The sequence below is a fragment of the Dromaius novaehollandiae genome, chromosome 4, assembly GCF_036370855.1.
Source record: "Dromaius novaehollandiae isolate bDroNov1 chromosome 4, bDroNov1.hap1, whole genome shotgun sequence".
In the NCBI taxonomy this organism is placed as follows: Eukaryota; Metazoa; Chordata; class Aves; order Casuariiformes; family Dromaiidae; genus Dromaius; species Dromaius novaehollandiae.
In genome coordinates, this window is record NC_088101.1 from 58,099,375 (window position 1) to 58,124,944 (window position 25,570).

General features: G+C 41.2%; 1 protein-coding gene across 1 annotated transcript in view; it reads right to left on the reverse strand.

The window, feature by feature from the left end:
* Window positions 1–5,799: 5,799 nt before the first annotated feature.
* The window catches only part of KIT (KIT proto-oncogene, receptor tyrosine kinase), a 57,955-nt gene continuing 38,184 nt past the window's right edge, over window positions 5,800–25,570 (reverse strand). Inside the window, exons 8-21 of the mRNA XM_064511146.1 lie at window positions 24,195–24,309; window positions 22,718–22,911; window positions 21,487–21,593; window positions 21,268–21,394; window positions 20,899–21,003; window positions 20,700–20,810; window positions 18,963–19,113; window positions 17,038–17,126; window positions 16,564–16,691; window positions 13,133–13,255; window positions 10,282–10,393; window positions 10,086–10,185; window positions 9,321–9,426; window positions 5,800–8,132 (exon numbers count right to left, since the gene is read on the reverse strand). Of these exons, the coding sequence (XP_064367216.1) occupies window positions 8,007–8,132; window positions 9,321–9,426; window positions 10,086–10,185; window positions 10,282–10,393; window positions 13,133–13,255; window positions 16,564–16,691; window positions 17,038–17,126; window positions 18,963–19,113; window positions 20,700–20,810; window positions 20,899–21,003; window positions 21,268–21,394; window positions 21,487–21,593; window positions 22,718–22,911; window positions 24,195–24,309 (1,694 nt within the window). The 3' untranslated portion in view covers window positions 5,800–8,006. The remainder of the gene's footprint in view (window positions 8,133–9,320; window positions 9,427–10,085; window positions 10,186–10,281; window positions 10,394–13,132; window positions 13,256–16,563; window positions 16,692–17,037; window positions 17,127–18,962; window positions 19,114–20,699; window positions 20,811–20,898; window positions 21,004–21,267; window positions 21,395–21,486; window positions 21,594–22,717; window positions 22,912–24,194; window positions 24,310–25,570) is intronic.

Below are 25,570 nucleotides of genomic sequence, written 5' to 3' on the forward strand. Positions count from 1 at the left end.
TTCCTGCTGGGATTAACCGGCAGGACAACACAGGCCACCTGCAAGGCAGCTCCTCCAGCTTAACTCCTGCCACTCCCAGGGAATCGTGTCCCGAGGAAGCCGACTTCTCCCTGGCTGCTCTTCCCTGTGCCGGGCTGCGTTCCCGGCTCCCTGTGCCCCTCACACCCCCTCTGCCCCCGGCTCCCCGTGCCAGAGGGCCCAGCGCGGCGTGCTGTCCCCCTGCGACGCGCCGCTCCTCCAGAAGCACAGCCCGGCTTGCCCTCGGAGACAGCACCGCAGAGAGCGGAGAGAACAGCCGGACACGGGGTTGCTGAACGATCTTGCAATAATATTTTAATGATAAAAATATTAGCTTGTTTTTTTTTCCACTGACGTGGGCAAGATCGGCCAGGCTTTTTTTGCTCCAACTTTACAAAAAGCCAAACAATAGCTGCCCTTCAAATGAGCCTGAGCAATCTCAGAAAGTCCTTAATGAGCTGCGAGTGGGGCACTGGAGGGGACACGAGACACCCTGCCTTCCAGGTGCCAGTCGTGTCCCCAGGGCTGGTGCTTGAACCACCTCCTTGCCACCGACGGCTCTGGCCATTGCCAGTCTAGGGCATTCCCAAATAGGGCCGCTAAAATCCCAAGTGGCTTAATGATCAGCTTTTGAAAAGTAATTATAATCCTGGGATTCTACTAATTTCTTCCAGGGAGTTTTACTGGCACTGTTCATGTTTGTCTGCTTTCTCCATGTCCAAAAAGGCTGGAAGCGCAAAAGGAAGAGAATAAAGCTTCCAAAATGAGCTCACTACTAATTGTAGTGAAGTGATTTGATTTTATCCTAATTAATTAGTTCATCGAGATAGTTCAAAGGATGCTAACAAACATACTTTGTATACATTTATTTCTACTATTAAAAGGGAAGGTGTTTTAAAATCTGTTTATGTTCCTTTTCCCTCTACTATCTCATTTCTCTCAGCTTGAACAGCTAAAATGTGTTATAACAATTTTACTCTTGTGATTTCCAACTTTTCATGCCAAACTATGAGGGCGAAGTGTGCTATTAGCTTTATTGGAATTTTAAAATAAAATGATGAATATATTTCTTTTGCCTTGAACTATTATGAACACTTATACAGCTATCTCCCAAGGAATGTCTGGTCCCCCCTACATGTTATAGAGAATTTTCTTGCTTTCTCTTCTGGCCAGAGTAGGTCATCCTAAAATCAGAATACTGAAAACTTTGTGCACCTAATGGCCTCACCCCATTGGTTGGCACATAGCAAAATCGCTGACTTTAATACCTTAAATTACCTGCCAGGCACAGCAGGTGCTGGGGACACTGTCTCTGCTCAGTGCTCCAGCTCAGCTCTCCACACTGCTCCAGCCATCAGCCAGAAGCTGTTCCTCTGGAGCCAGCAGCCGTCCCACTTTCCAAAAACCCCTACCCCTGCCCAGTGCCACCAAGGGGAAGAGGAGCTCGGCCTCGTGGAGCTGTCTGGGCCTCTGACGTGGTCTGTCTCATTCTTTCGAGGCTTTTCTGATGCTCTTATCAATGCAGCATCTCAAGGATATCCTCAAGTATGTCATTGGTTGTGCAATTAGTTACTGATTTTGGTGGAGCAATTGCCGTCTTTGGGCTGTTCTTTCTTGCTCAAGGAAAGGCTGGTATGCAGTGCAGCACTTTGCTTTGGTGATTCAGTTTAATGAAGCTCTAGCTACCAGAGTGAGCTGAAAAACAAAAATCTGTGTTGCATGGGAATTTTGGAAATTTCCAAATAATATTTAATCCTGGAATAATATGAAAAGCTAATATTTGGTAATTGCCTCCCAGCAAAAGAAGAAAGATGCTCTTGAACAGAAAATGCTTCTGAATGGAAAATGACTGAAAGGGAACACAAAGATGTTTTCATCTCATGAATGAGTTGGAATTGTTTTGATATTTTAATCCAGAAGAGGAAATACAAAAATTAGCTTTTGTGGGGTTGTCATTGCCTTTTTTTTTTTTTTTTAATGCACTGAGGGGCCTGCACCATGAGGAATGACTTTCACTTGTTTTGTCCCTGCACGCACAGGCACTTGCACCTGAAAAGATCCCAGACGTCATCTCTGCTGCATCCCTCATGAAGTGAGCAGGAGGGGGAGGAAGGAAGGGAGTGCGCTTGGGGAAGGGGGGGTGGGACGGAGTTGTGGTACTCCCTGTCTGGGGAGGCTGGGAGCCTCCTGGGCCAGTGGTGCCACAGAGCTGAGTGCTCAGTACCACCAGCTTTTTATGCAGTCATTTCATTGCTAGTGGGAGGTAAAGCAAGCAGGCACTGCTGGGGCAGGGCGGCTTGGGGAGCCGCAGGTAGGTTACACTGCCACGGACCATGCGGCAAGATGCTGTGCAGTGGCCCAGCCGGGACTGCCCACCAGGCAGCCGGGCATCGAGTGCAGCACCGTTTGGACGCCCTTCATCCTCCAGCAGGGAGGTTTCAAATGTTGCAGGTCTTCTGCTGGAGATCAAATCTAGAGTATGTGCCTCCTGCGCCTTCTTCACCTGCATGCCCAGGTCACACACAGCCAGTAAGCTCTCAAGGTCCCAGCTGAAGCACCCTTGGCAAATGAGAGTGCCCCCACCATGCTGTCCCTGGACAGGCAAGGCATGTGTCGGGCAGTATTTCGGGCACCAAAAATGAGCGCGTAGGTGTCCAGCCAAGCCAAATTCACTATGCAACATCCTTTTTTTGATGACCACACCAAAACCCACCGCATCAATCACATACAACTCTTTGCTTTCAACAGCAAGACGCTCTGCTTGGTAAAGATACTTAGCTCATTCAAGAGCACTCGCAGCATAATTTGCAAATCAAGGGCAACCAGGCATTTTCTGCTGTTTGCTCTAAAGAACATACATATTTGGAGGATGCCAAAGATTATTTTGCCCTTTCTGCAGCTGGAGAAAGTGTTGCTGTAACTTGCACTATGTACTGGCTTTCACTGAGCTATAGAGGAATTTACACACTGTGCCTTCCCTGATGGCAACCTGAAAATTAGAGAGCATTAAACCCGCCAAGAGAGCATTAAACCCCTACCTGACCCTGCTTGGAGAGGTATGCACATGCAAAGCCCAGTAGGCCACTTGGGGTCAGCTTGTTTCTACTGCCCATCAAAACCTAGCTAAAACAGCGTCCAGGACAGGGATAGAAAATCAAGTCATTGAAGAAATCACTGCTGGTAGAGTAAATTGTCTTTATTGCCTGGTTGGCAGTTGACAGATGGAAATAACCATCAGAAAGAGTGGCACATAATCAATTTAAGAAATATGGGCAATATTTCAGAAAACATAGCCTCAGGGTGATTTTTTGGAGATGAACTTATTAGTTATGGATAATGTCTTAAGAAATTAGTGCTCAGAAAAAATGGTAATGGAGGGCCATCTGTAACGATTATTTATAGCTACAGAAGCTTCTGGAAACCACAGCAGAACTGTAGAATACATTCTCATATTTTTATCATATTGTATTTTCAGTTCTAAACCAAGGGCTAAAAAGTCTGTGCAATGGCTCATTGTCTTTTCTGGAGACACAGAATTGTATCTGGAGACACAGAAAACTCCCCACAGAACAAGTAGGAAGTTTTCTAATCCATGTGCAGGCAGCGGGAAACTTTTCACTCCTTGTCTCAGTTTCAGACTATAATACCGTCTCATTCATAATGCTGTTGTCCGATTTCTAGAGCGACTGCTGTAAACTTTTCAGTCTAGGGCGTGACTGGTCATTCCCTGGCAACCTGGCAAGGAGCAGCGTGTCTCCATTTGCAGGCAACCCCCAAAAAGACCTATGCGGGGTCCAGGTGTGAAGGCGAACCTTAAACAAAAAAAATCTCGAGATCTGGAATGAGCACAGATTGGGATCATGTCTCGTCTCTCGGTTGGTTGGCCTGCCTTTAGCTGTCAATTTTCCATGCTCATGCCGACATCTCTCTTTTCGCATCCTTTTGCCAGCTGTTCTTATATCCAGCATCCCTCATGGGCTTCCCTCTCCACCATAACATCTACACTTGGCTGTCAGAGCCTACAAGCAGACAAGCTTCATTTTGCCCGATACATTCAGTTAGGGGTAAGAATGACTTAATATTGTTATTTCTGACCTGTAGGCTCCGGACGTGTGGATGAACTGAATTTTTTACTCTCAGACCTCTCAATTGTTTAAGGGAGAAAGAGAGATTGCAGGTATAACTGGTCACGAATTCATCATTTCTCCTGATTCCACGAAACAAAGATGATGCACCATATACATTCACTCAATTTCTTACTATCAGTCAAGCCTCTAGTTTAGTGATTGCAGAACTGGTGGTGGAGACGCATGTATATTATACTGGTCAGTAACTCCACATAATGAGTGTTTCCAGTATCACCATCTCTCCCACAGAGCCTACAGCTGTTTTCTTCTCTCACTTGTAAAGAAAATGAAGAGTTACTCCCTACTGTTCAGCAAAAGAGTGGGATTTTTTTTTCCTTCTAATTCCGGCCAAGTGAATGTTACAGCTGAGATTCCCTGAACGGCCCTTGCAGATGGTCCATGGAGAGCTGCTGGTACCTTGGTGCTAGTTTCTCTTTCTTTCTGGGTGCAACAACGCTTTGAAGAACAGCTAAACTATGTATTAAATGCCCTCCTGATGTCCCTTTCCATGTAAGCAATTGCTTAGAGCTGGCACAGAAAAATGATTCCGTCACCAGTGGGAAGGGAAATGGTGTGTGTGACCATGAACAGGAATGGAGGCAGTAATCATTGCAAGCCTTGTAATAAGAAAATAGGAGAATGATTTTTTTTAAGGAAGTTTGACAAAAAAATGCTCTGTACCTACTGTTAAGTCATGCATCAACCACGCCGATGCAAAGCCCATTGCAGCACAGGGCCAAGTCTGGGCAGATGAAGCAGATTCCCAGCAGGGATAAAAGCAGAGGGTCTCCCACTGCAATGTGGTGCGGCTGGTCCGGCCAGGGAAGCACTACATTTCCCCTCTAACTTTCTGACCTCCACAACCCAAGCAGCACTAGGTGCATATTGCAGTTGCTACTCATTTTTCTGTTTAAGCTTCATGGACACTTCTTCAGTTCTGATTGCACTAGGACAGACCTCCCAAAACACAGGCCATTAAAAACACTCCTTATCAATGGGAAAACAACACGATGCAAGGAACTGACTCGTTAAAGAAGATAAATTAATAAAATTGCATGTTCTCCAAAGCTCTCTAGCACCCAAAAGCCTTGCTGAAATAAGGCTGTGCCCAGGCTCGCAGAAGACTGTTCCCAGTGAAATGGAGGAGGCAGTTTTTGGAAGCGGCTCTGGCCCTGCCTGATTTTCCCACCGCACAAACTGCTCAGCTCCTGGCAGCATGGTCATGCCGCCTCCCTCATAGCACCACGTACGGCCAGCCCAGCATGAGCCCTAGTGCCAGCGTACAGGAGGGCGTAAGGGTGTGTGCGTGGGTGCGTGTACGTGTTTGCGCACAAAGAGGGAATATTCAGCAGTACTGTAGTCTTCAGTTGGCTCCAACTGCTTTTAAGACCATACTCTTAGTAATATTTAGATATTTTAGTTCAATTTTAAATACTCCCACTCACATCATACAGACTCCATCAGCAGTCTACCAGATCAATCTTCTAGTTGCAAATTCCTAAAAAATAAAGCTGCACCCGATTGTCAAAGTATTTATCCCATATACTCACAGGAAAAGAACATTCACAGAGAATAAACATCAAGGTTTTCTGGCACACATTTGCAAAACATTTCAGATTTCCAAACTTTACCTCTGTGTGACCAGACACTGAGATTTTGCTTCAACCCAAGAATTTATTAAGACTTACATGAAAATATTCCATCTTAACATAGTACACAGCAGCATTTGAATACATATTTACAAATTTATTTGAACTTTTCTGAACTGCAATTCTACAACTGAGCAACGTATCCATAAGTGTTTCATAAACTTTAAAACACTTACATATTTATACATATAGTTTTTGCATATATATATATAAAAAAATATTTTTGAGACTCAAGGACTGAGAATAGTCAAAAGGACATTATTGCTACATTTCCATATTTACAAAAACAATGCATAAAACCATTCAAAACACCAAGCCATTGCAAAGGAAGTTTCAAAAATCCCCAAATTATAAAAATATAAATTTCAAGAACAAAAAAACCCAAAACTTCTTTCAGCTAAGTGTCCGTAAAGTACCGAGACATCTATAATTATAACAACTAGTTTGTCTACAGTTGCTCTGAAAGCCAACACACTACAAAAGAGCTTTTATAGCATTAAACTGAAAATGCTCAACAACAAGTATGCATAAGAGTGCTTCCAAACAACTGGCTAACTTTGGAAAGGTGCAACAGCCTAGGTAAGCTCAGTGCAAATGGCTAATTTTTGACTAGCTCCGAAAGACAAATTTCTGTAACAATAAACCAAATGCACAGTCATATAAAGAACGCGGTATTCCATATAACCTAAAATATACTACCAGTGTGTGTATTTACAACTATCTTGCATTTGGGCAGTTAGTTACACATTTAAAATGAATGTAAACTCAACCAAAATCCTGGTAAAGTATAAATTAGAGAGTGCTTAAGTGCATTGTAAATAAATAGGTACTTAACTAGTACTCTGTCTCTGAAATGCTCCTCTCAATGCATCTACTAATTTATAGGTGACAGAAACAAAGGAAGAAAAGAACTAGCAGTGTTTCTGATGGGAAGAAAAGAGGTTATAAAATACTTAAGCACAATCCTGGGCTCAACAGATCCTGACCCCAACGCCTCATGTCTGTAAAACAAGACTGAAGGTATACTTTGTTTCATCCTACTTAAAAATTCAATGCTTCCCAGTTAAGCTCTTCTTCTCCGTTATGGTCTCAGCACTAGGACAGAGCTAGAAAGATGAAACGACCGGGGTGTGGGGGGGAATAGCCCTTTCCAGTTAGTGCTATTCACGCCTGTCTGTGGGAAATATTCACCTGGGTACAGAAAGATAAACAAAGGGCCCTCAGGAGAGGATTTTCTGCTGCTGCTCTCCTTTAGATAAGATGACTCGTTAAACAGTCTCTCCTCCACACGCGCAGTTTATTACAAACGGCTCTCCTGTATTTTGACCGACCCAGCAGGGCCCATCTATCTTTGGTGACCACTTTGGGATGCAACTATCAGCAAAACGAGTGTCTGAGCCCTCGTGCAGGGTGCACGCGGGCTCCCGGCTCGGGGGGACGCTCCGCTCCGGCTCCGCAGCGGGATGAGACCCAGGCACCAGCAGCTCCTCCCATGGCTGGAAACTGGGCAGACACACACAGGGCACAACCCCGCGGTGTGGCTGTAACCGGCTTGCAAGGCCGACAGCACGGGTGGGATACAAAGGCGACGGTCTGCGCTACCCCCTCGGCACCTGGTTCGAATCCCAGAGTGCCTGGGAGGGACCATGGCACGGCAGAAGGGATTCGTCCCCTTCCCCGACACATCCAGCACCCTTGCTGGCCTCCAGCCTGCCCTATCTGCCTGGGAAAGGTTCGCAGGCACGGCTGGATGCGGAAAGGGGCTTGTAAAGCAATTAGCTTTATATTAATTTATTTTTTAAATCCAGCAAAATAAAGTTAACTAGAAAATGACTAAACGCTTTGCAGGCACAAATCCAGAGCAGGACCGCTGCAGATCTGGGTTGATCTGTAGTCATCTCATTCCACACCCTGGCTCAGGATTTTCTTTTTTTTCTTCAGATCTGGCTCTCTACTGCAAATACACACAATATAGCAACATATATACAGCTTCAGTTAACATTGCAATGATGCCTGTAACCGTGCTTGGCAGATTAAGTTTATGTGTAACAGTGTGTGGTAAAGGACAGTATTACAACAACATTTCAGCTACACAGTGGTAGTAGTGAGTAAAAGTAAGAGAAATTATTGAAGTCATCCCTCTCTCACCCCCTGCAAAATACAAACAGCAAATCCATCTGGGCTCCTCTTCTTCCAGACACCAACTCCTCTTTCAAACATCTTCGCGTACCAGGAGAGGCTGAGTCGATGAAGCGCTGCTGCCCACTGAATTAATCCGCACAGAGTGATCTGTAGCATTTCCTTGACTGGAAGGTGGAGTTGAGAAGTTTGCATAAACCTGCAGAGCCCAAACCCTGTCGTCAATATTTTGCAGAATACTCCCTTCATCTATACTCAGAAAGCGCGCCTGTACTAGCAATTTCCCTGTTTATACTATGAGTATGTGCGAAAGATATCCAACTCAGATGTTTCCGCACAAATATAAAAAGAAAGTTTCAAAAGGTCTTGGGTGTAATTGCTCTTTAAATGAGTCAAGAACCTCAATCTTGGTTATTAAAAACACTGCAGCTTACAACTGCACACTACATTTAAGCTAAGTTTGAAAAAACGCAGCTCAGGTTATTATTAAAATTAACCCCAGTAACATCACTAACATCTTCTTCACATTCTTGCTTTGTTTTAGTAATGCTTGCACCTGCCAAAAATATTCTACAGGATGCAATTGAACACCAACAGCTCTCGGTTTCCTCTTTTCTCAAGTTGTCAGGAAGCCATGTACTCTGTGCCCAAACACAGCATCTAGACTGTACAAGCTTTATTTTTAAGCCAGATTTTAAACCTTCTTTTTTTTAAATCCAATAACGCACAATGTTATGGTGAGAGGAAATCCCAGTCTCTGACATGCCTCGACTTTTTCTTCGGACTGTTTTATCCAGTTATCGTCTCAGAAAAGGTTTTACTAGAAAATGGTCCAAAGAGCAGTGAATACAGTAACTAGTTCATCACAACACACCTCCAAGGTCATATAAATACAGCTAGGTAAAGTAACTGAGAAGAGACAGAATAGCAGAAAAAGCTCAACTCATTGTCCGGAAAGCTTTTCAAATAAAAGCTAAATATTCTTCATTTCTGAGATTTCTCCCAGACAAATAGAGGCTTTCATAGTTTAGGATGTGATGAATTTATGCAATACCACTGTATTTTGTATCATCAGAACTGTTGTGGCAAGTATATTTTGAGTGCGAAACATCAAACCGTGCAAAGACTGTTGTCTAGCTGGTACGTGTTTCAGTGTATGGGCCTAGACAACTACTGCACATCTGCGGAGAAACAGCGCAACAAAGCAGAAGTGAGTAGCACAGAGATCGTTCCAGCCACCCAAACTTACAGTGCAAAAATACATAAATAATAGTGGAAAACTAATGAAGCGCCTAGGCCCTTTGCTCCGCCCAGCTCTAGTCTAAGGTCTTGCCTGAAACAGTTATGACCCCAAAAGACTCAGGAGCCATATGGAGCCCACACTTACCCGGGGGGCATTATCTGAAAGCTGCTGCTCGATCAGCTGGACAATCTGTTTAAATGTGGGTCTCTGTAAAGGATCAGCATCCCAGCAGCTCTTCATTATGTCATACCTGGAAAGATACTAAAATTAAGTACTGCTGATGAGGGAATTCTGAGAGCTCTTGTCTCACCCTTATTATTACTTTTAGAGAGTGAACAGATAGAAAAGAGTGACCGGGTCTCACCATTTAACTTGTTTAAATGACTTGTAAAAATAGAAATAGTACTGTTAACACCTTGGCTTATGACAACAAAGGACACAATAGTAAGGAGAGGCTTGGACACAGCTTGCTTTGACAGCTTGCTAAGTGCCAGTCTGTTTACAAAACAGCGAATGAGGGGTGGCTCACAATGAAGTTAAGTGGCCAGTCCCCTTGTGGTCAGGAAGTACAGCACAAATGCAGATGTTGTACACATGGCTGATACATCTTACCGACTGCTTTATCTGAAATAAAAATGGTCAGTATGTTCTGCAATCTGTCAACACTTCAGTGACATGGAGCAGATGCCCTGGCGAAGTGATGGGATGTTAAAAGGCAAGAGTGTATTGTACTGTATGCAACAACGCAGGCATGTATTACACTAGCTAGATTACATGAATTACTTAAAATGTGAAAGGAACTTAAAGACAATGCAGCAGTATGAAGAGTCTTAATGCAAATATGGAAGCTTCCCTTCCTTTGCGTCATCACTGGTACTTGGTGATTAGAGGTGCTGGCTGCTCACTTACATTTCAGGTGGTGCACACTCAGGGCTGAACATCCTGTATCCCTCCTTGATCATTTTATAGAACTTGGAGTCCACAGGCATCCCTGGATAGGGGCTGCTTCCTGTTAAGAGGAAAAGTGAGCAATGTCATCTCAGCATCAGGAATAAAATCAAGACGAACACCAATCTCCTAAACCACAGATCTCGAAGCAGCTTACCTAAAGAAAAGAGTTCCCACAGCAATATTCCGTAAGACCAGACATCACTCTCAAAGGTGTAAACACAATTAAAAATACTTTCAGGTGCCATCCACTTCACAGGAAGTCGAGCCTTTTCAGGGAGAAGAGATTCAAGTAAAACAATGGACATAAGGTGTAAAATTTAACAACATAAAATGAACTTTTTATACTTATTATGTGCTTTAAATACTTGTTTAATTAAATAACAGAAGTATCCAGTCAAAAATGGAAATCTCTGTATTTTGGAGAGAAGCACAAGTGCTTCATGGTTACTGATCCACCTTTCTATGGTTCACCAAACTCATGCAGTTCCTTGCACTCTAATTTTCTGTATACTGTGTGATTCCCTTTGTCTGGTTATAAGAGATGGAAGGAAATCAGAGCGAAAGAGTATGTGTAAACATGGCACCGTTCCTTATGCAAACATACAAGCCTCCTTCTGCGGACTGACCATCATAGCTATCACTGAAAAGGTCCACATACTCAGTTAAGACATCTGCTTTAGCTCCTCAGTGTATCAGAAAAAAACCCCAAAATTCACATAAAAAAAAACATATTGACAATTTTCAGAGGTTCATGTGAGAAGAGACATTCCTCAGGAATGCTAAGTGGAGCAGAGGAAAGGGTAAATAGCACAGAAAGCCTTTGGATTTGCTTCCATTTTCCTCCCTCTACTCTGCCCTTTTCCTTGTCTGACTGGGGGAACCAGTTAAGCCTCTGTCCTAAGCACTTGTACTGCAACGGGAGAAACCAGACCTCTTCCTTTTAAGTGATCTTGCACCAATATGTACAAACATATATTTCAACCATATCACAGAGAAGAGTCTTGATGTCTTGTAAGAGGAGGAGACAGATTTGGAAAGGAGATAAATGGAAAAGAGAAGACACGAGGTGGAGGACAGGTAGGATTTTTCATCAGCTGCCTAACGTTTCAGGTACCTGTAACAACATGCAGCTCAACAGAGAGGCAACCAGAGGTCTTTCTGTCCTGCACCACGAAGATAGCAAGCACTCTCCTTGGCCAGGGCCCCAGCTCTGCCAAGGCGCTGCCTCCCAGCAGCGTCCCCAGCGCTCCTGACCTGGTTTAAGATCAGGCCAGACACTACCAGATGCCCTCTGCAGCCACTGCTTCCTCTCATCCAGGTGGCTGCAGCCTGTCCTCTTCTGACCCTTTTGGGCTAAGTAAAATCTGGTAAATTTAAAGTACAGTCTAGACAAGTAAAACATCATTACTTACTGCCCACTTCCCTCACAAGCAGCTGGTCTGCACTTCCCACTCCCAGGTCCACTGATTGATCAAGCAGCTCCTGAGCTGACACTGAGCCTGAAAACAGCCTCCTTAACACTAAATGTCACTGAATATTTTGCCAGGCAAGACATTCCTGAACTATTTGGGCTCCTGATGTTTCTTAACCTCAACTTGCAGGTGTACAACGGCTGGAACCACCACTGGTTTTGAAGACAACAAATAAAACCTTCTCTCCACCCTCTCTGCAGCCTAAAATAGGGTTGCTCTGGTTGCCTGGGACCTGTGGCACTGCTGGGGGACAGCAGATGTATCTGAGACACCTGAGGTGCCATGAACTGAGGTTAACTGAGAGTGGCAAAAAACGTCAAGTGTGGGATTTTCTTTCTTTTCCAGCGTGACGAAAGCCAGATGGGTAACCCGCGGTTTGTGTTGTCAAGCCCTCAGCTAGAGGCCAACTTCTGACTTTCTGACCACTGAGCAATCAGATGGGGGGCGGTGGGTGAGGCTGCTTTTTTGAACACAGATTTTCGTTTCTCTTAAAAACCGAACAAATCAAAATGTGTGTGCTCTGAAGGCAGTGGATGGGTACACATATCTGAGGTGGAATTAGCACAGTAACATAAACAGCAAAAATCAGTTTGAGATGCAAAATACCTATGGGCAAATCACCTTCCCAGCACACTTCTCCAGCTCAACCACAGACAGGCTTAATTTTCTTTTGCAGCAAGGCTCTTTTTACTGCTCTTGCATTTTAAAGGGGACTTCAAGCACTGCCAATATAATCTGCATCACTTCAAAGTGTCTTTGTACCTCTGCAAAGGTCTAGTAGGTACTAGTGTAATTGACACTCTTCTGCATAGGAGGTTTTAAACTTTTCTCATCAAAATAGTGTCTCATTCCAACTAATATTTACCTATTACAGAGTAGGAGCTATAGCTGCAAGTTAAAGCCATATTTATTACACATAAAAGGCTAGAGTAAGTATAGGTAATCAGAGAAAAATCAAGGCTTCTTTGCTTCTAACTGTACCCTAACCAATAAATTCACACTTCTAGAATCTTGTTTCTGTTGTCTGAGTAACATTTTATAACAAAGAAGAGGATGCAAAACCCCGGTTATTTAGATATTTTTAAAATACATTATTTCAGTTATGGACAAAAACAGCAATGCCCAGAGGAAAAGTTTCCAAGTAATTACTTTTAGGATTGGTCTACCAGAATATTCCAATGGCAAAACTTACAAGTACTCACAGAGTTGTAACTTTTAGTATGTTCAGATATAACAGAAAGACCATGCTTTGTACTGGTGCAACAAAAGCATCTCCTCCAGTATAACATATATTCAGTTACAAGCATGGTTCTTCAATTATAACAGCATGTATATACTACGCATTTGTCAGCGCACGTATCTAGGTCAGGGATTGCCCCTCTTCACGGTTCTGGCCCTGGTCAGCACAGACATATACCAGAAGTGGGAAGTCTAGATATGGTCTAACTAAGAAAGAGATTTCTTTAAAAGTCAAGAGAATACAGAGAACTCTCCGAATTTAAAATTGGTGGATTAAGTATCATACATACTTACATTTCCTTTGACCACATAATTTGAATCATTCCTTATATCTCTTGCCAGGCCAAAGTCACAGATTTTTGTTATGCGACCATGAGTGAGGAGAATATTTCTTGCTGCCAGATCCCTATGAATGCACTAAATAACAAATAGACAAACAAATGAAGTTATTTTATAATATCCTTAAAGCACTACTCCTTGGTTGCATGCTTTTTTAGCTACATACTTACTGCATTATGCATTTTTGGTAAGCTGAAAGTCATAACGAAGCCATGTGTTAAAAAGCTTACTCAGATGATTAAAAATTCTTGTGTAGTATCTTTACCATCATGCCATTGATCCACGTAGTTAAGGTTGTCTATGCATTTCTTTTAGAAAAGACCACTTGCAGTCACTTTAAATTTGCCAATGTTTCACATTTGCAGCTAAAATTTAATGTACTTGTTCTATGCTGGGGACAGAATTTTTTCTTGAACTTTTTATCAAAAAGTCATTGACATGTTTCCTAGCATATGACAAATAAGGGGGGAATATGCTTTGATTCTAAAACAATCCCAACCCTTTATTAAGCCACTGTTGTGGCTGAGGGGGAAATGCTAAAAAGCTGAAAATAGGGATGATCATGGTAACAATTTCAAAGTACAAAAGTTAGGAGACTCACTCCCATTTCAAAAATACTCCTCTGGAAGACTAGAGTCACTGCCTGCCTAGGAGAGCTTTATCAGCAGACCTAAGCCTTTGAAAATACTTGAACTTTCCACATGCCAATATATTTTAATGAACCCTGTCATGTGCTCAATGACCTAGTTAGCTTATCTTCCAGTTTTCATTTGAGAAGCATGCATGTGTTTGTAACTGCAGCTATAGAAGAGTGGTTGAGCTTACCAGGAGTCATATTTTCTTTCTGGGCAACTGTGGAGTGCATTTATGTGCATTTATAAAGGAGGTAGCTCTCTAACAGAATTATCTTACTCCATCTACTACAGCAAGCACAGCCTTAAGCTCTTGCTTTACTGATCATGTATAATATGCAGGACACAGCTGTCTACAAACAGCTGAAGGTGCTTCAATTTTTATCTTCATTTTTCCCTTGAAATACAAAACCCAAGGAACTCCATGCAAAAATGACTTAAAATGTTGGAAGAGTCAATCAATTCAAAGTCAGCAAATGATAACTGCAGGTTGCATAAGCAACCTACTCTCTGTCCCTTTGCACGCTTACGCTGAGGAACTATTTTTAATTACAATTACTGTCTTGGGGGACTCTCATTCAAATCCCAGTCCAAAACATTGCTCACTTTGCATGTGAAAAACAACAGCATAATTGCACTGAAGGAGTAAAGCAAAGGAATGGCCACGTATCCAGTGAGTCTCTGCTTTATTCCTCCAAAAGCAGTGCATTTTTTATTGAATAAAGACTTTGTCCACTGGAGGAAAACTGTCTTGTGATTAAGGCACTGTGCACTCATCAAGGGAATCATACCCCCAGGAAAGACTCGTACCCTGACTCCCCCACAGAGACACTTTTATGCCTCTGAGCCCTGACACACACACACATACACACACACACACACACACACACACGTACGTTGCAAAAGAGCAGCTGGGCACTCTGCGCGGCTGGTCTGCGCGGGCCCCCCTTCTCCGAGGGCTTGCTTTGCTAAACCTGAGGCAACTTACCCACCCGCCTGAACGACTGTGCACTGACCAGCTGCAGCTAAGGGCATGGATGAACACAACGACCAAAGAGGACCAGACACAGGAACTTCGTACCACAAGATAACTTAATTCTGGGATAAAGCCCCTAATTCTGGGCTGTCACATGGATGCAACATGTTACTTCCCAGCCTCACTGAGATGTGACGTTACACTCATTATTGCCTTTGCTACTCATTGACACAGTGGCTGTTTCCATCAATGAAAAGACTATAAAGAAAACATGCACCGGGAATGATGCGCAGTGAATTTCTGGGGCTAGCTACAGGAAAGCAAATAAAGAATATGTGTGCTAAGCACCACCTGTCCCAAACAGTGAAGAATGCAGGAGTCTGGCGAAGACCAGTAAAATCTGTAATGTAATGTATTTGCCTGCGAGGCTTGTTTTGAAGCTGACAATAGCTGAAAAATAAGCTAAACGGTTTGGAAGGAGGAATGGCAGGAAAAAAAAGACACACTCAACTTTGTAAGTGCCAGTTTCAACATGGACTTCCGCTGGAGCAGAATTAGGGCCACACTTCCCACTGTTAATGCAGGATCACTATTACTTTACTTTCCTTAAACTGGTTAAGTTTATTTTTGGCGCTGTATCCAAAGTACAACTATACAATCCTGTCTCTATATTAGTTGCAATTTTTATTTCTACATGTTAACTAGCATTTTTCATTGGCATTCATATAGCATAGACCATAACTATGCAGTGTTTAAGACAGCTGTTCTGTACAAATGCCTTTCTGATATGCAGTACCCTTCCCATGAAACCCAGAGAATGCCTACTATGCTCAGTGTAGGCAATGAAGATCATTTGTGAGTCTCTAGGCTGATTCTACCTTTTAAGAAAATTAAAAAACAAGAAGTACTCTGTACATTAAGCCGTAACACTACAAAGCACATTGCATGGTAACGCCCTTCTCTAAAAGCAGTATTCCCTCTGACAGAAGTATCAACTGTGGCATTGTTTAAAACTTAACAGATACTCATGACTTTTTTGTGCAAATAGCTTTCCAGCTGTCTTCATACTGTTCTTTAGTTTGCAAACTCTTCAGAGGTTAAACTTTCAAGACTGAATTGTTTTTGAAGGCATTCAAACATTAGGGATCTGATTCCTTCATGAATGCCATCTAATTCCCACCCACCATAGAAGTCTCTGAAAAAAACAGCTCCTTGGGATTTGTATGGGCTTCAATGTCTCCCAAGTCCTAAGGAGTTCTCATGAAGCTATCTGTGTGCTCCAGGAAACAAATGAAGGGCTGAAGATCAAACCCGTAAGAGGTACCACCCAAACTAGGAAGGGTAGCTGCGCCCACTGTCTCCCCACACGTGATATTATTAATCAGCGGCATTTCAGGGTGCAGCAAACATATTTCACTGCAATTCCTCTCATTTGTCTCCTCTCTTCACATTTCTATGATCACTTTCTGTTAATGAACAAGGCCTGTAATCCCACTAGCCTGAACGATGGATATGCAGTAGCACTGCTTCATGTTGACTACTGTACGTCCTATGTTCTGTTTGATAGAAGGAAAAATCACTTTTGGCAGACAAGCACTTCTCAGCACAGAACTTCAAGACTAGCCGAAGCTTCACGTATCGGAAGAGGCATCTCACTTTGCAGTGCTTGTTACAAAGAACAGCATTTAAGCATATGGACTATATTAAAATATGACAAGTGATGCTAAAGGAAATCAGAAATCTAGATTCTGTCCAGCTCTCAAAAATTTTTAACTTACATTTTTAGAGGCAAGGAAGCTCATGCCCTTTGCCACCTGGTAAGAAAAGCTTAGCAGATCTTCAACATCTAGAGCAAGTTCATCGTCTTCCAACATAGAAAGGGTAACATCCTGATCAGTGTAGGATCCTATGCAATATAAACACCAACAGCTTTTGAGTGGACTATGTATAATCACATAGAAACGGATTTGTTTTACATTAAACAAAACAATGATCTGAACAAGTACCAGACTAAAACCACAGAAATAACCCATTGCCAAGTAGTATAAAATAATCCTGGTACTCCATATAACCATGGATAAACACAAGACCCTGTAATTTAGCATACTATTCTTTTTTAATCCTTCTCATACCAATGGGTATTAACTGTCCACATCCAAAAGAAAAAAAGTATTTTCAAACTGAAAAAAATCCATAAAGTCTTCCTCTTTACTCTCCAAGCAGCAGATACGATTTCTTATTATTGCACTTACCAGACTTTACTGGTCTTTTTTTATCAGCTTTTGGTGGGACTGAATATGACACTCCTGGTTTCATGTCCATGTACTCATTGACAACATCACTGTAGAGGCAGCAGATGAAATGAAATGCCATTTAATGAGAAGGCCATTCAAAGAAAAAGTCAACATTAAGCCAACATTCTGAACATAATGCTTTACAAATTAATAATACTGGAAAATCACAGGTGTCTAAAAAAGATGAGAGAAGGCCTGTATAGAAAGAGAGGGTTGTCAAGAGAATTTATAATGCATCTCAAAGTTTGGAGTTTGGCTCAGGTAAGCAAACAAAACCTTTCACATATGTACTGTTTATAGAGACTACAGTATCTATCAATTAATGGCCAGATGTTTCATAGGATCTGCTAATGCCTCCTTCTTTCACTTAGGCCAACTTCTAGCACAGTATTTCAGCAATTCACATGGCAATTGAAATGCAGAAGACAAAATGGTTTAAAAAAAAAAAAAGTTAAATTTAGAGCTTCACAAGTTCCAAAGGGGATTCACAAAGATTTCAAAGAATCAGCCAAGGCTTGGGACACTGATCTCCTACATTTTTTTAATTTAAGTCTTCTTATTGGTTAATTTCTTATTTATAATTCAGCTGTACAGATTCTCATACTATATGGTTTATAAAGTTAGGCACCTTTAGAAACACTGGATGGGCTTCAGTGTTTTTCACTTAGATGAACAAAAACCTGCCATTAGAACTCACATACGAAGGTAGCCCTTCTGCATCCTGAGATATCTATTTACTTTATGAACAATAAATACAGCCACAGAGCTAACATGGGAAGTAGTTATGAGATCACCAATAGCTCTAGTCACCACCAAACCACAAACACTTCTGGAGCGTTTAGCTGCTGCAACTTTACAGTAAAAGCTAACATAAGAATTTGGTAAATGCTCCACTGTTATTCCTCAATTTACAAAGTATGCTCAAGCAGTGAGATTCTCTCTAATTTACACTCAAAAGAGGACACACACCTGTGGGAAATCATAGCTTCGTGTTCCTAATGAAAAGGAGCCGTTGCTTTAAACCCATCTGTGGTATCATGAACTGTCTACTTATTGTCATGGCACATAGTCTTGCTATGAATACGTCTCGCTGGGACAAGGAACTGTACTTCTCGAGGGACTTACTGGTTCTCCCGAGTTGTGTTTGCCAACATAGAGTAATAGACCCACTGAGGCAACACATAGACTAAAACCCAAAGCGGGCAGGTTATTGTAACAGACCCTGAGTTCTGGCAAATTATTTCTCTTTTACTTTCTAAAAGGAAGGAGTTAGCAGGAAATCTGCTTGGAAATGTATTTGGAGAGAACACCAGGCTTGTATCTAAAACGGAACAGTGCAAAATATACAGATGAAGTAACTACAAAATAAAAGTACAAGAGCAATCTCAGGACGGTGACATGGGTTGTATTGTCACAAAATCTAGTGAGCTATCAGCAACAGCTTGCCTCTAATACAGTAAGGCACTGTTTTTGTTTTAAAAAGTCATTTCTGAAGGCAGGAACTTAAGAGAGCTCAGAATATTAACATCACAACACTGGGGGAATTGTCATTCAAGCTGCTAAATGAGTGCTGCCAACGATTAACAGTAATGATAAACACAAATACATATTAAGATTAGAGCCAAGGAGTTGTGTGAAATAACTACAGGAAATTTGATAAAGAAGTAAAACACAGAGTGCATACAATGAATTGAGCTCTGTTAGAATAAACCACCCACTGTATAAACGATCTCTTTAATTAAATTGTTTTCTTGCACAGCAAAGAATCTTCAAAGCCTGCTGCAGGAAAGGTTTCTCCAAATTTCTTATCGCTAATAAACTTTGATATCCGCTCCTTCTGCATTTTCTCAAAAGGCAGGTACATTTCAGCAGGTCATACTTACGCTGCAGGCTCTGCCTGATGCAAAAGGTTCTCGTAAACTGCTGTTTCTGCGTGTTCTTCATGTTTTGGACAAATAAATGAATCTCGTTTCCGCCTCAGAAAATTCAAAAGATCACCATAGCAGCAATATTCTGTGATCACCAGAGTGGGACCTGTAGATGTATGTGAGGTTGAGAAAGCAGGTGAGCATTGTTTTCAAAGCATAAAAGCTTATATAAAAATAGCATTCAGCCAAACACACAAGCTGGACTATTAAAAATCACACTACTCAACACTGTCTAGACTTGAAAAGTTATAGAAAAGTAACCTCCACATCCTCCCTTTCACAGATCAGTAACTATTGTCCAGCTAAAGCTGTGTCACTCCCAATTAATTTTTCTCCCCTCAATAGTATTGCATTATACAAAAATTAAACAAATAAGTCTTTTTCCCTCTCTTCATGTGATAATGTTTCTGGCCAGACACATCTGTTTGATTTTGTTCACTTCCTGAAGGAAGTTATTTGTTCCAAATGTTAGAGTAATTCAAGCTTCAAACATTAATCCTTTTGATTCACTTCTGTTTACAGTAGAGCTTCACACTCCTTCAGTAATGTTTTGGAAATGATGTAGAGTGTTATATTCTGCAGTATAATAGGAAAAATCATTCAAACAGAACAGCCTGCTGAGACAGAAAACTACATTGCACAAGGTCTTAGAATATTAAAATGAAATCTAAAAGGAGAATCAAGTCATCTCCAGTGCGGATGTTTATAGATCAAATATATGTTTTCTGAGTGAATGACTACAGCTATGACACTTGAATATGTAATCACACTGAATGTTATTTCTTCTGTAAGGTTATTCTCTGCCACCATTTCCTAACCTCAACAGTTTATTTCTATTTTCTGCATTTAATAATTATAGGTTTTATACTGGCAAAAACAGTGTTTATCTCAGGATTTTCTTAGAGTCCCCATGATTTTGCAGCTGTCTGAAATAGATATGCACTCAGGCCAGTGAATCTGCTTTGTCGATCACTTAAACAAAATTGCTTCATCCTATTTTTAAACCATTAAATGTGAAAGTGAGAATTGTTGTGCTTCTGTCTAAAGCACTGAATTTTTACAAGCTCCTTTTCTTTGAAAAATGGAACAAAACCTTGAAGAGCAAACATTTGTGTAAGAAAGAATGTCACCTGGTTACTAAAATGCACATAAATTAAACGAGTGTTACAGTTCTTAAGAAACAGGGCTGTATCCACTCTGTATTGAAATTTCAGCAGTTTTACAGCTTTTATTATATCAGAAAATAAACATATTACTAATGTTAATAATAATGTATAATGTTAATGTCAATATTCTTAAATATAAAACATTTGGGCTGTGTAACACTATTTATTTGGGAAATTCCTTTTCTCAACTTTTCATTGTCTAGATCTGTAACTTCAGTGGTGCATTAACAAATACGCTAAGAGTTTAAGCAGAACACTGGAGGAAGATACAAGATAAGCCTGCTGACTTCATCTTTGATGCCAACAAGCAACCAATTCACGTATCTTTTCTCATTCCTGAGAAACAGGGTGATGGAGAAAAAATTTAAGTCATACATGATGATAGCCATGATGATCTGTGAACCACCTAAGTAAGCATTTAAGATTTCTATACTTAACAGTACTGGATTCTTCTTCACAAGGTTCCTCCCTCTGACCATAAACAAAAAAGGAATAGAAAAAACAAGCAAGCTGTTGATAACCCTACCTCCAATAGTGCAAGCTCCAAGTAGATTCACAATATTAATGTGGTTACCGAGGTAACTCAGGACTTTAAGCTCTGACATCAAAGCTTCTCTTTCTGTTAAATGGGCACTTGCTGCAAGGCAAAATACAACGTTCTGTAAATAAGACTCCTACCAGAAGGAAGTTAGAAAAAAATTGTACAATATATTACAGCAACTTACGTTTCAACATTTTTACTGCTACTGTCATAGCAGCATCAGATTTAAACAGACCATAAGCAGTGGCTTCAACTACCTTTCCAAAAGCTCCTGCACCAAGAGTTTTACCTAATAAAGCCAAACAAAATATTTCATTACAGCTTGGAACACTTCTTCATAAAAGGTTCAACATTTTATTTTATGGTATCAAGGAAGCTATTCTGGATATGCCTACTTGCTTTTTCTCCCAAGGTAAGTATGAGCAATTATCAGTTCATGTTCATTACTGCGCAACGTCTTTTTGACAAAACCCTGCTGTGTTTGACCATGATCTCATTTTATGAGACCTGAAGGCTACATCTTGCAGAAAAAGCTAAATAAATCTAAACTAACCAAAACTCAGCCGGTTTCTAGGAAATTCCCATTTGTGATCATAAGGAAGTTGTGTTGGGTCTATGTAAACATAGTTGTTTCCATTTATTTCTTCAACAACTTTCCACTGAACTTCATATTTGGGTTTCTGGAAAGGAAAGAGAATGGCTGTCACTACTGAAGTGTCTGCAGCCGCTTCATACACTTTAGTAACTCAGGCAAAGGAGCTTCTGATTTTACCTGCAAATATACATACACCAAAACCATGACGATGATGCACATCAGTCCTGCAGCTACTCCAAATGCGGTTAGTAAAGGTGTGAAGAGGGTATGGGTACGGATTTGTTCTGGAAAGAAACAGAAAATTCCACTTAAATATTGAATAAGAAAAATGATATGAAAAAGATTCAGGTGAAAAATCTTTTCCTAATTCTTCCATATTGAACAAGGCTTGGGGTTTTTACTTTCCCAGATGTGCTCCAAATACATCTGAATCACTTTCCTGAGTGAACCACGCAGTTTGTTTCCTCACCAGCCTCAGCTTCGTCAAGTTAGAAGCTGTGAAATCAAGACCAATTAATGCAGGGCTTTCGCATGATCACAGTCAAGACAGATTAAAGACAGGAGCTTATGAGTGGGACTTTTCTCAAAATCCAGTTTTCCAAGTATGATCTCTACAACATATTCCTGGCAAGTAGGGGTTGTACAAAGTAGTACAGGAATACCACTGCAATAAAATCACTATGCCCCAAATCTGGCTTACTTGTTGGTATGTTATACCTGGGTGTAACAGACAAAAAAGGAGCAGAACATTTGATTTTAAGAGATTTACAAACATGTTTCAATTCATCTGTGTTCTAGTGGGTTTTTTTGCAAACCCACAAATATTGCTATGGATGACAAAACCCTTAAGCAATTCTGCAGTATGTTGTTTTTACTTCTTTTACAAGACCAGGGCCTTCAAGCTTCAGTCAAGATTGAGACCCCATTTTCCTGAAACATTGTAAAAAACACAAAAAATGCAGTCTTTCCTTGAAAGAGCTGATGGCCTAAATAGTCACAACAGACAAAGACAGGAAAAGAGAAAGGGAGAGAGAGATAAAGTAACCCACTGCAATGCTGTAGGTGGTTTGTCTCTGCGCTAGATCACACTGCAGACAGAAGAAAACCAGCTAACGGTCACGCTGCAGTTTTGAAGCAGTTAACAGACTATACCACAATATTTATTGAAAAATGGAAAGTAATGCACTGACAGTCAGAAAATGTAGTTTAATATGTTATCGTGCACTCAGCCACCCATAAGCTTTAGTTTAGCGCCCACAAGCTTTAGTTAGGCACCCATCAGTACCATAAGCTTTATTACCACAAAAGTAACACACTGGCAATATTAATTCTCTTACGATGGAAAGAGCTGAACGGCACCAACATTAACTGTGGTTTATACTGTAGTCTCATTCGCTCTAGCCATTACCTTTAATAGCAAAGTTGAAAAAAGCCGAACTTTTGTCCCCGTTGCTGGAGGCCTCACAGCACACAGTGCCGGTGCTCCTGAACAGGCTGACGTTAATGGTGCTCTCAACCAGAATTCGCTCAAAGGACGGCACCGAGGAATTTGTGTAACTGATCTTCACATCCATGGGGGATATTGTTGGTGAATCAAAACACCTGGGAGAAACAGCACTGACAATTACCTGCTCTGAATTACTATCTGGAACGAATGACAGATCCTGCTGTTAAGTTAGATAACCCCTGCCAGATCATCAGCTGACTAAGCAGCACTGCTTCACAAAAGGACTGAGCTGAAGATCTTATCCTTGACGCTCAGCCTGCTCAGGATGTCTCATTCTCTTTTGTGCAGTGGGCAAAATCGATACACATATCAAACCCGACCCAAATGGAGTCAAGTCTTTGCATTCTCCTTTGGCTAGCAACACCTACAGGTCTGCAAGCCCATGATGGCCTTCGCACTGTTGGACCTGCATCTTCGGCTCCAGTTTCAAGCAGCTGTGGTCCTCTCCTACTCTTGAAGACTTTCCCCAAGCATTGTTTTATTACAGTGCAAAATATCCATTACCTACATGCAGCACCACTATGCTTATATGTGGCTTATATATGGCAAGAAAACAGCCAGTTTTGTTCTCTCAAGCTGTTGCCCACCACCTTTTTTCCTAAGAAACAGTCCATGAACTAGTTAGAAGTATGCAACCTTCTTTTTTAAAGTAACAACTATGAGCACACAGTTAAGATAAAAACTGTACTGTCTACTTAAAAAACTAGGAAAATAAAAATTATTTTAGGTATAAGATAAACTACATAGGTGGGAAATCTGTGACTTACTAGTATGAAATCTACGACCACAGTGGAAGTCAAAGAAAATCTTAAAACGTGCTTCACAAATATTCACTTCACAGTGAAACTCTACAATCTTTTTCAAAACCTGGTAGCTAGACATCAGGTTTTATTCTTAATAACTCCAGACTTGTTTACCTTGTCATATACTTTGTGTGAATAGAAATCTAATTACTGTGTGTCTTCAAAAATTATATCATTACACAATAAAACAAAAGATAACAGCCATATTCACAAGTGATTCTGCAACTGTCATTCCATGAAATTACATACAAAATGCGTGTCATGTGGGGCCAAACTGATATAAACCTTTCAAAGTCAGCTGGTGTACAGCAAAGAGAAAGTTTGGCTTTTGTTTTTCCACAGCAGAATATGTTGATTATTCCCCTTTCAAGGTGTGAATGCAATGGGGAGTAATGAAGCACACTCCTCCTTTCTCCTCAAACCACTGTAAATACTGCAATATCTACAAAGATAAAAACAGTGATGCAACATTTGAACATACCTGTTACCAAGTTATTTTACATTCTTAGTTTTAAATTATAAATTGGGTGTGTGACATTACAATAATTTCTGGAGGCTCTGGTTACTTAACTCACCTCTGTTCAGTTCCTGGGCAAAAATACCAGTATATGGTGGGGGCTGGGAAGCCAGCTGCTACACACTGGAGAATATCATTGCTAAGTATATCCAAAGTGAGAATCTCTGGTTTTGCTGCAATAAACACAAATGATAGTCATATAGTAAGGGAACAGAAAATTTGCATTGCCACTTGTTCTTCACCTCAGCAACTTGTGTGCATTACCAACCACGGCATTACTCAAGTGAATTGAGTTTCACACGTTCAAGGGTGTCTGGGCCTGAACTGTCTCATCTGCGTCATCACTGCTAGCAGTGACTATCTGCAAATTTGTGAAAATATATTCAAATTCTTATACTGAATGCTCCGGTTGGATTTCAGAAGAATACTTTACCTCCACTATGTATTTGGTTTGATAGAAGCCCCCAAAACAGCAAAGGCAGGAGTCTAATACACCAAAGAAGTTTGTGTTTTTGAATGATAACGCAGTTCCAGTTCCTGTGTCGGATGACTTTAGTAATACATATAAAGGACAGTTTCCTCACAGTTGTGAGTGTACTAAATCTGTCAAACCACATCTCCCCTACATCTGCCCTTTTTATTAAGCACTATCAGCACAGCCAGAAAAGGAACTGCACTGCAGTGCAACTAGCGCTTATACAGATTCATGGGACCTCAAAAACACGCTACATGTTCCCACAGTCACGGCCCGTCCCTGTCCCCCCGGCGGTGCCCAATGCTGGGGCTCACCCATGTCCTGGTAAAATATCACCGTGTAAATGCCTGACAGGCTAAGTTTTTGAAACACTGCATGTTCAGGAAGCTAATATTTGGAAGAATATATCGGCTTTCTAAACTGTAATTTATGATTGCTCTGCAAGTTTACAAAACAACTCAGTCAGCTGATTCCCCACCGAGCGACGGGATGCTCTGCTTTACTGTATTGGTACTATTGCCCCACTTGTTCTAGGAGCTGCTGTTTTGAGTAAGGCAGGAAAACAGAGCAATAAAACAGACTTTACGGACATTAGTCCTATGTCACAGACCTCTATAAAAAAAAACAAGTGGACCAACAACACAGTTCTGACCAATATTAGGAAGACATTTTTCACAGAGACCTTGAATTAGAGACCTGATTTCCCATATCTGTCTTAGATTCCTTTCAAATTATGAAAAAGATATTAATGGAAGAACCAGACTGTATTCCAAAGATATTGCTCAACTGACCGGTACAGATTAAAAGCTCATTATGAGTTAACAGAAATTTTTTAAAAAGTAGGATCAACTTATAATGTCCTAGAAAATTGTGGAGCTGCACTGACTACAGTGGAGAAAAACAGATTTACCTCAGATAAAAGCTGCATACAGAGACTTGTTTGCACTGCACATGAGTTT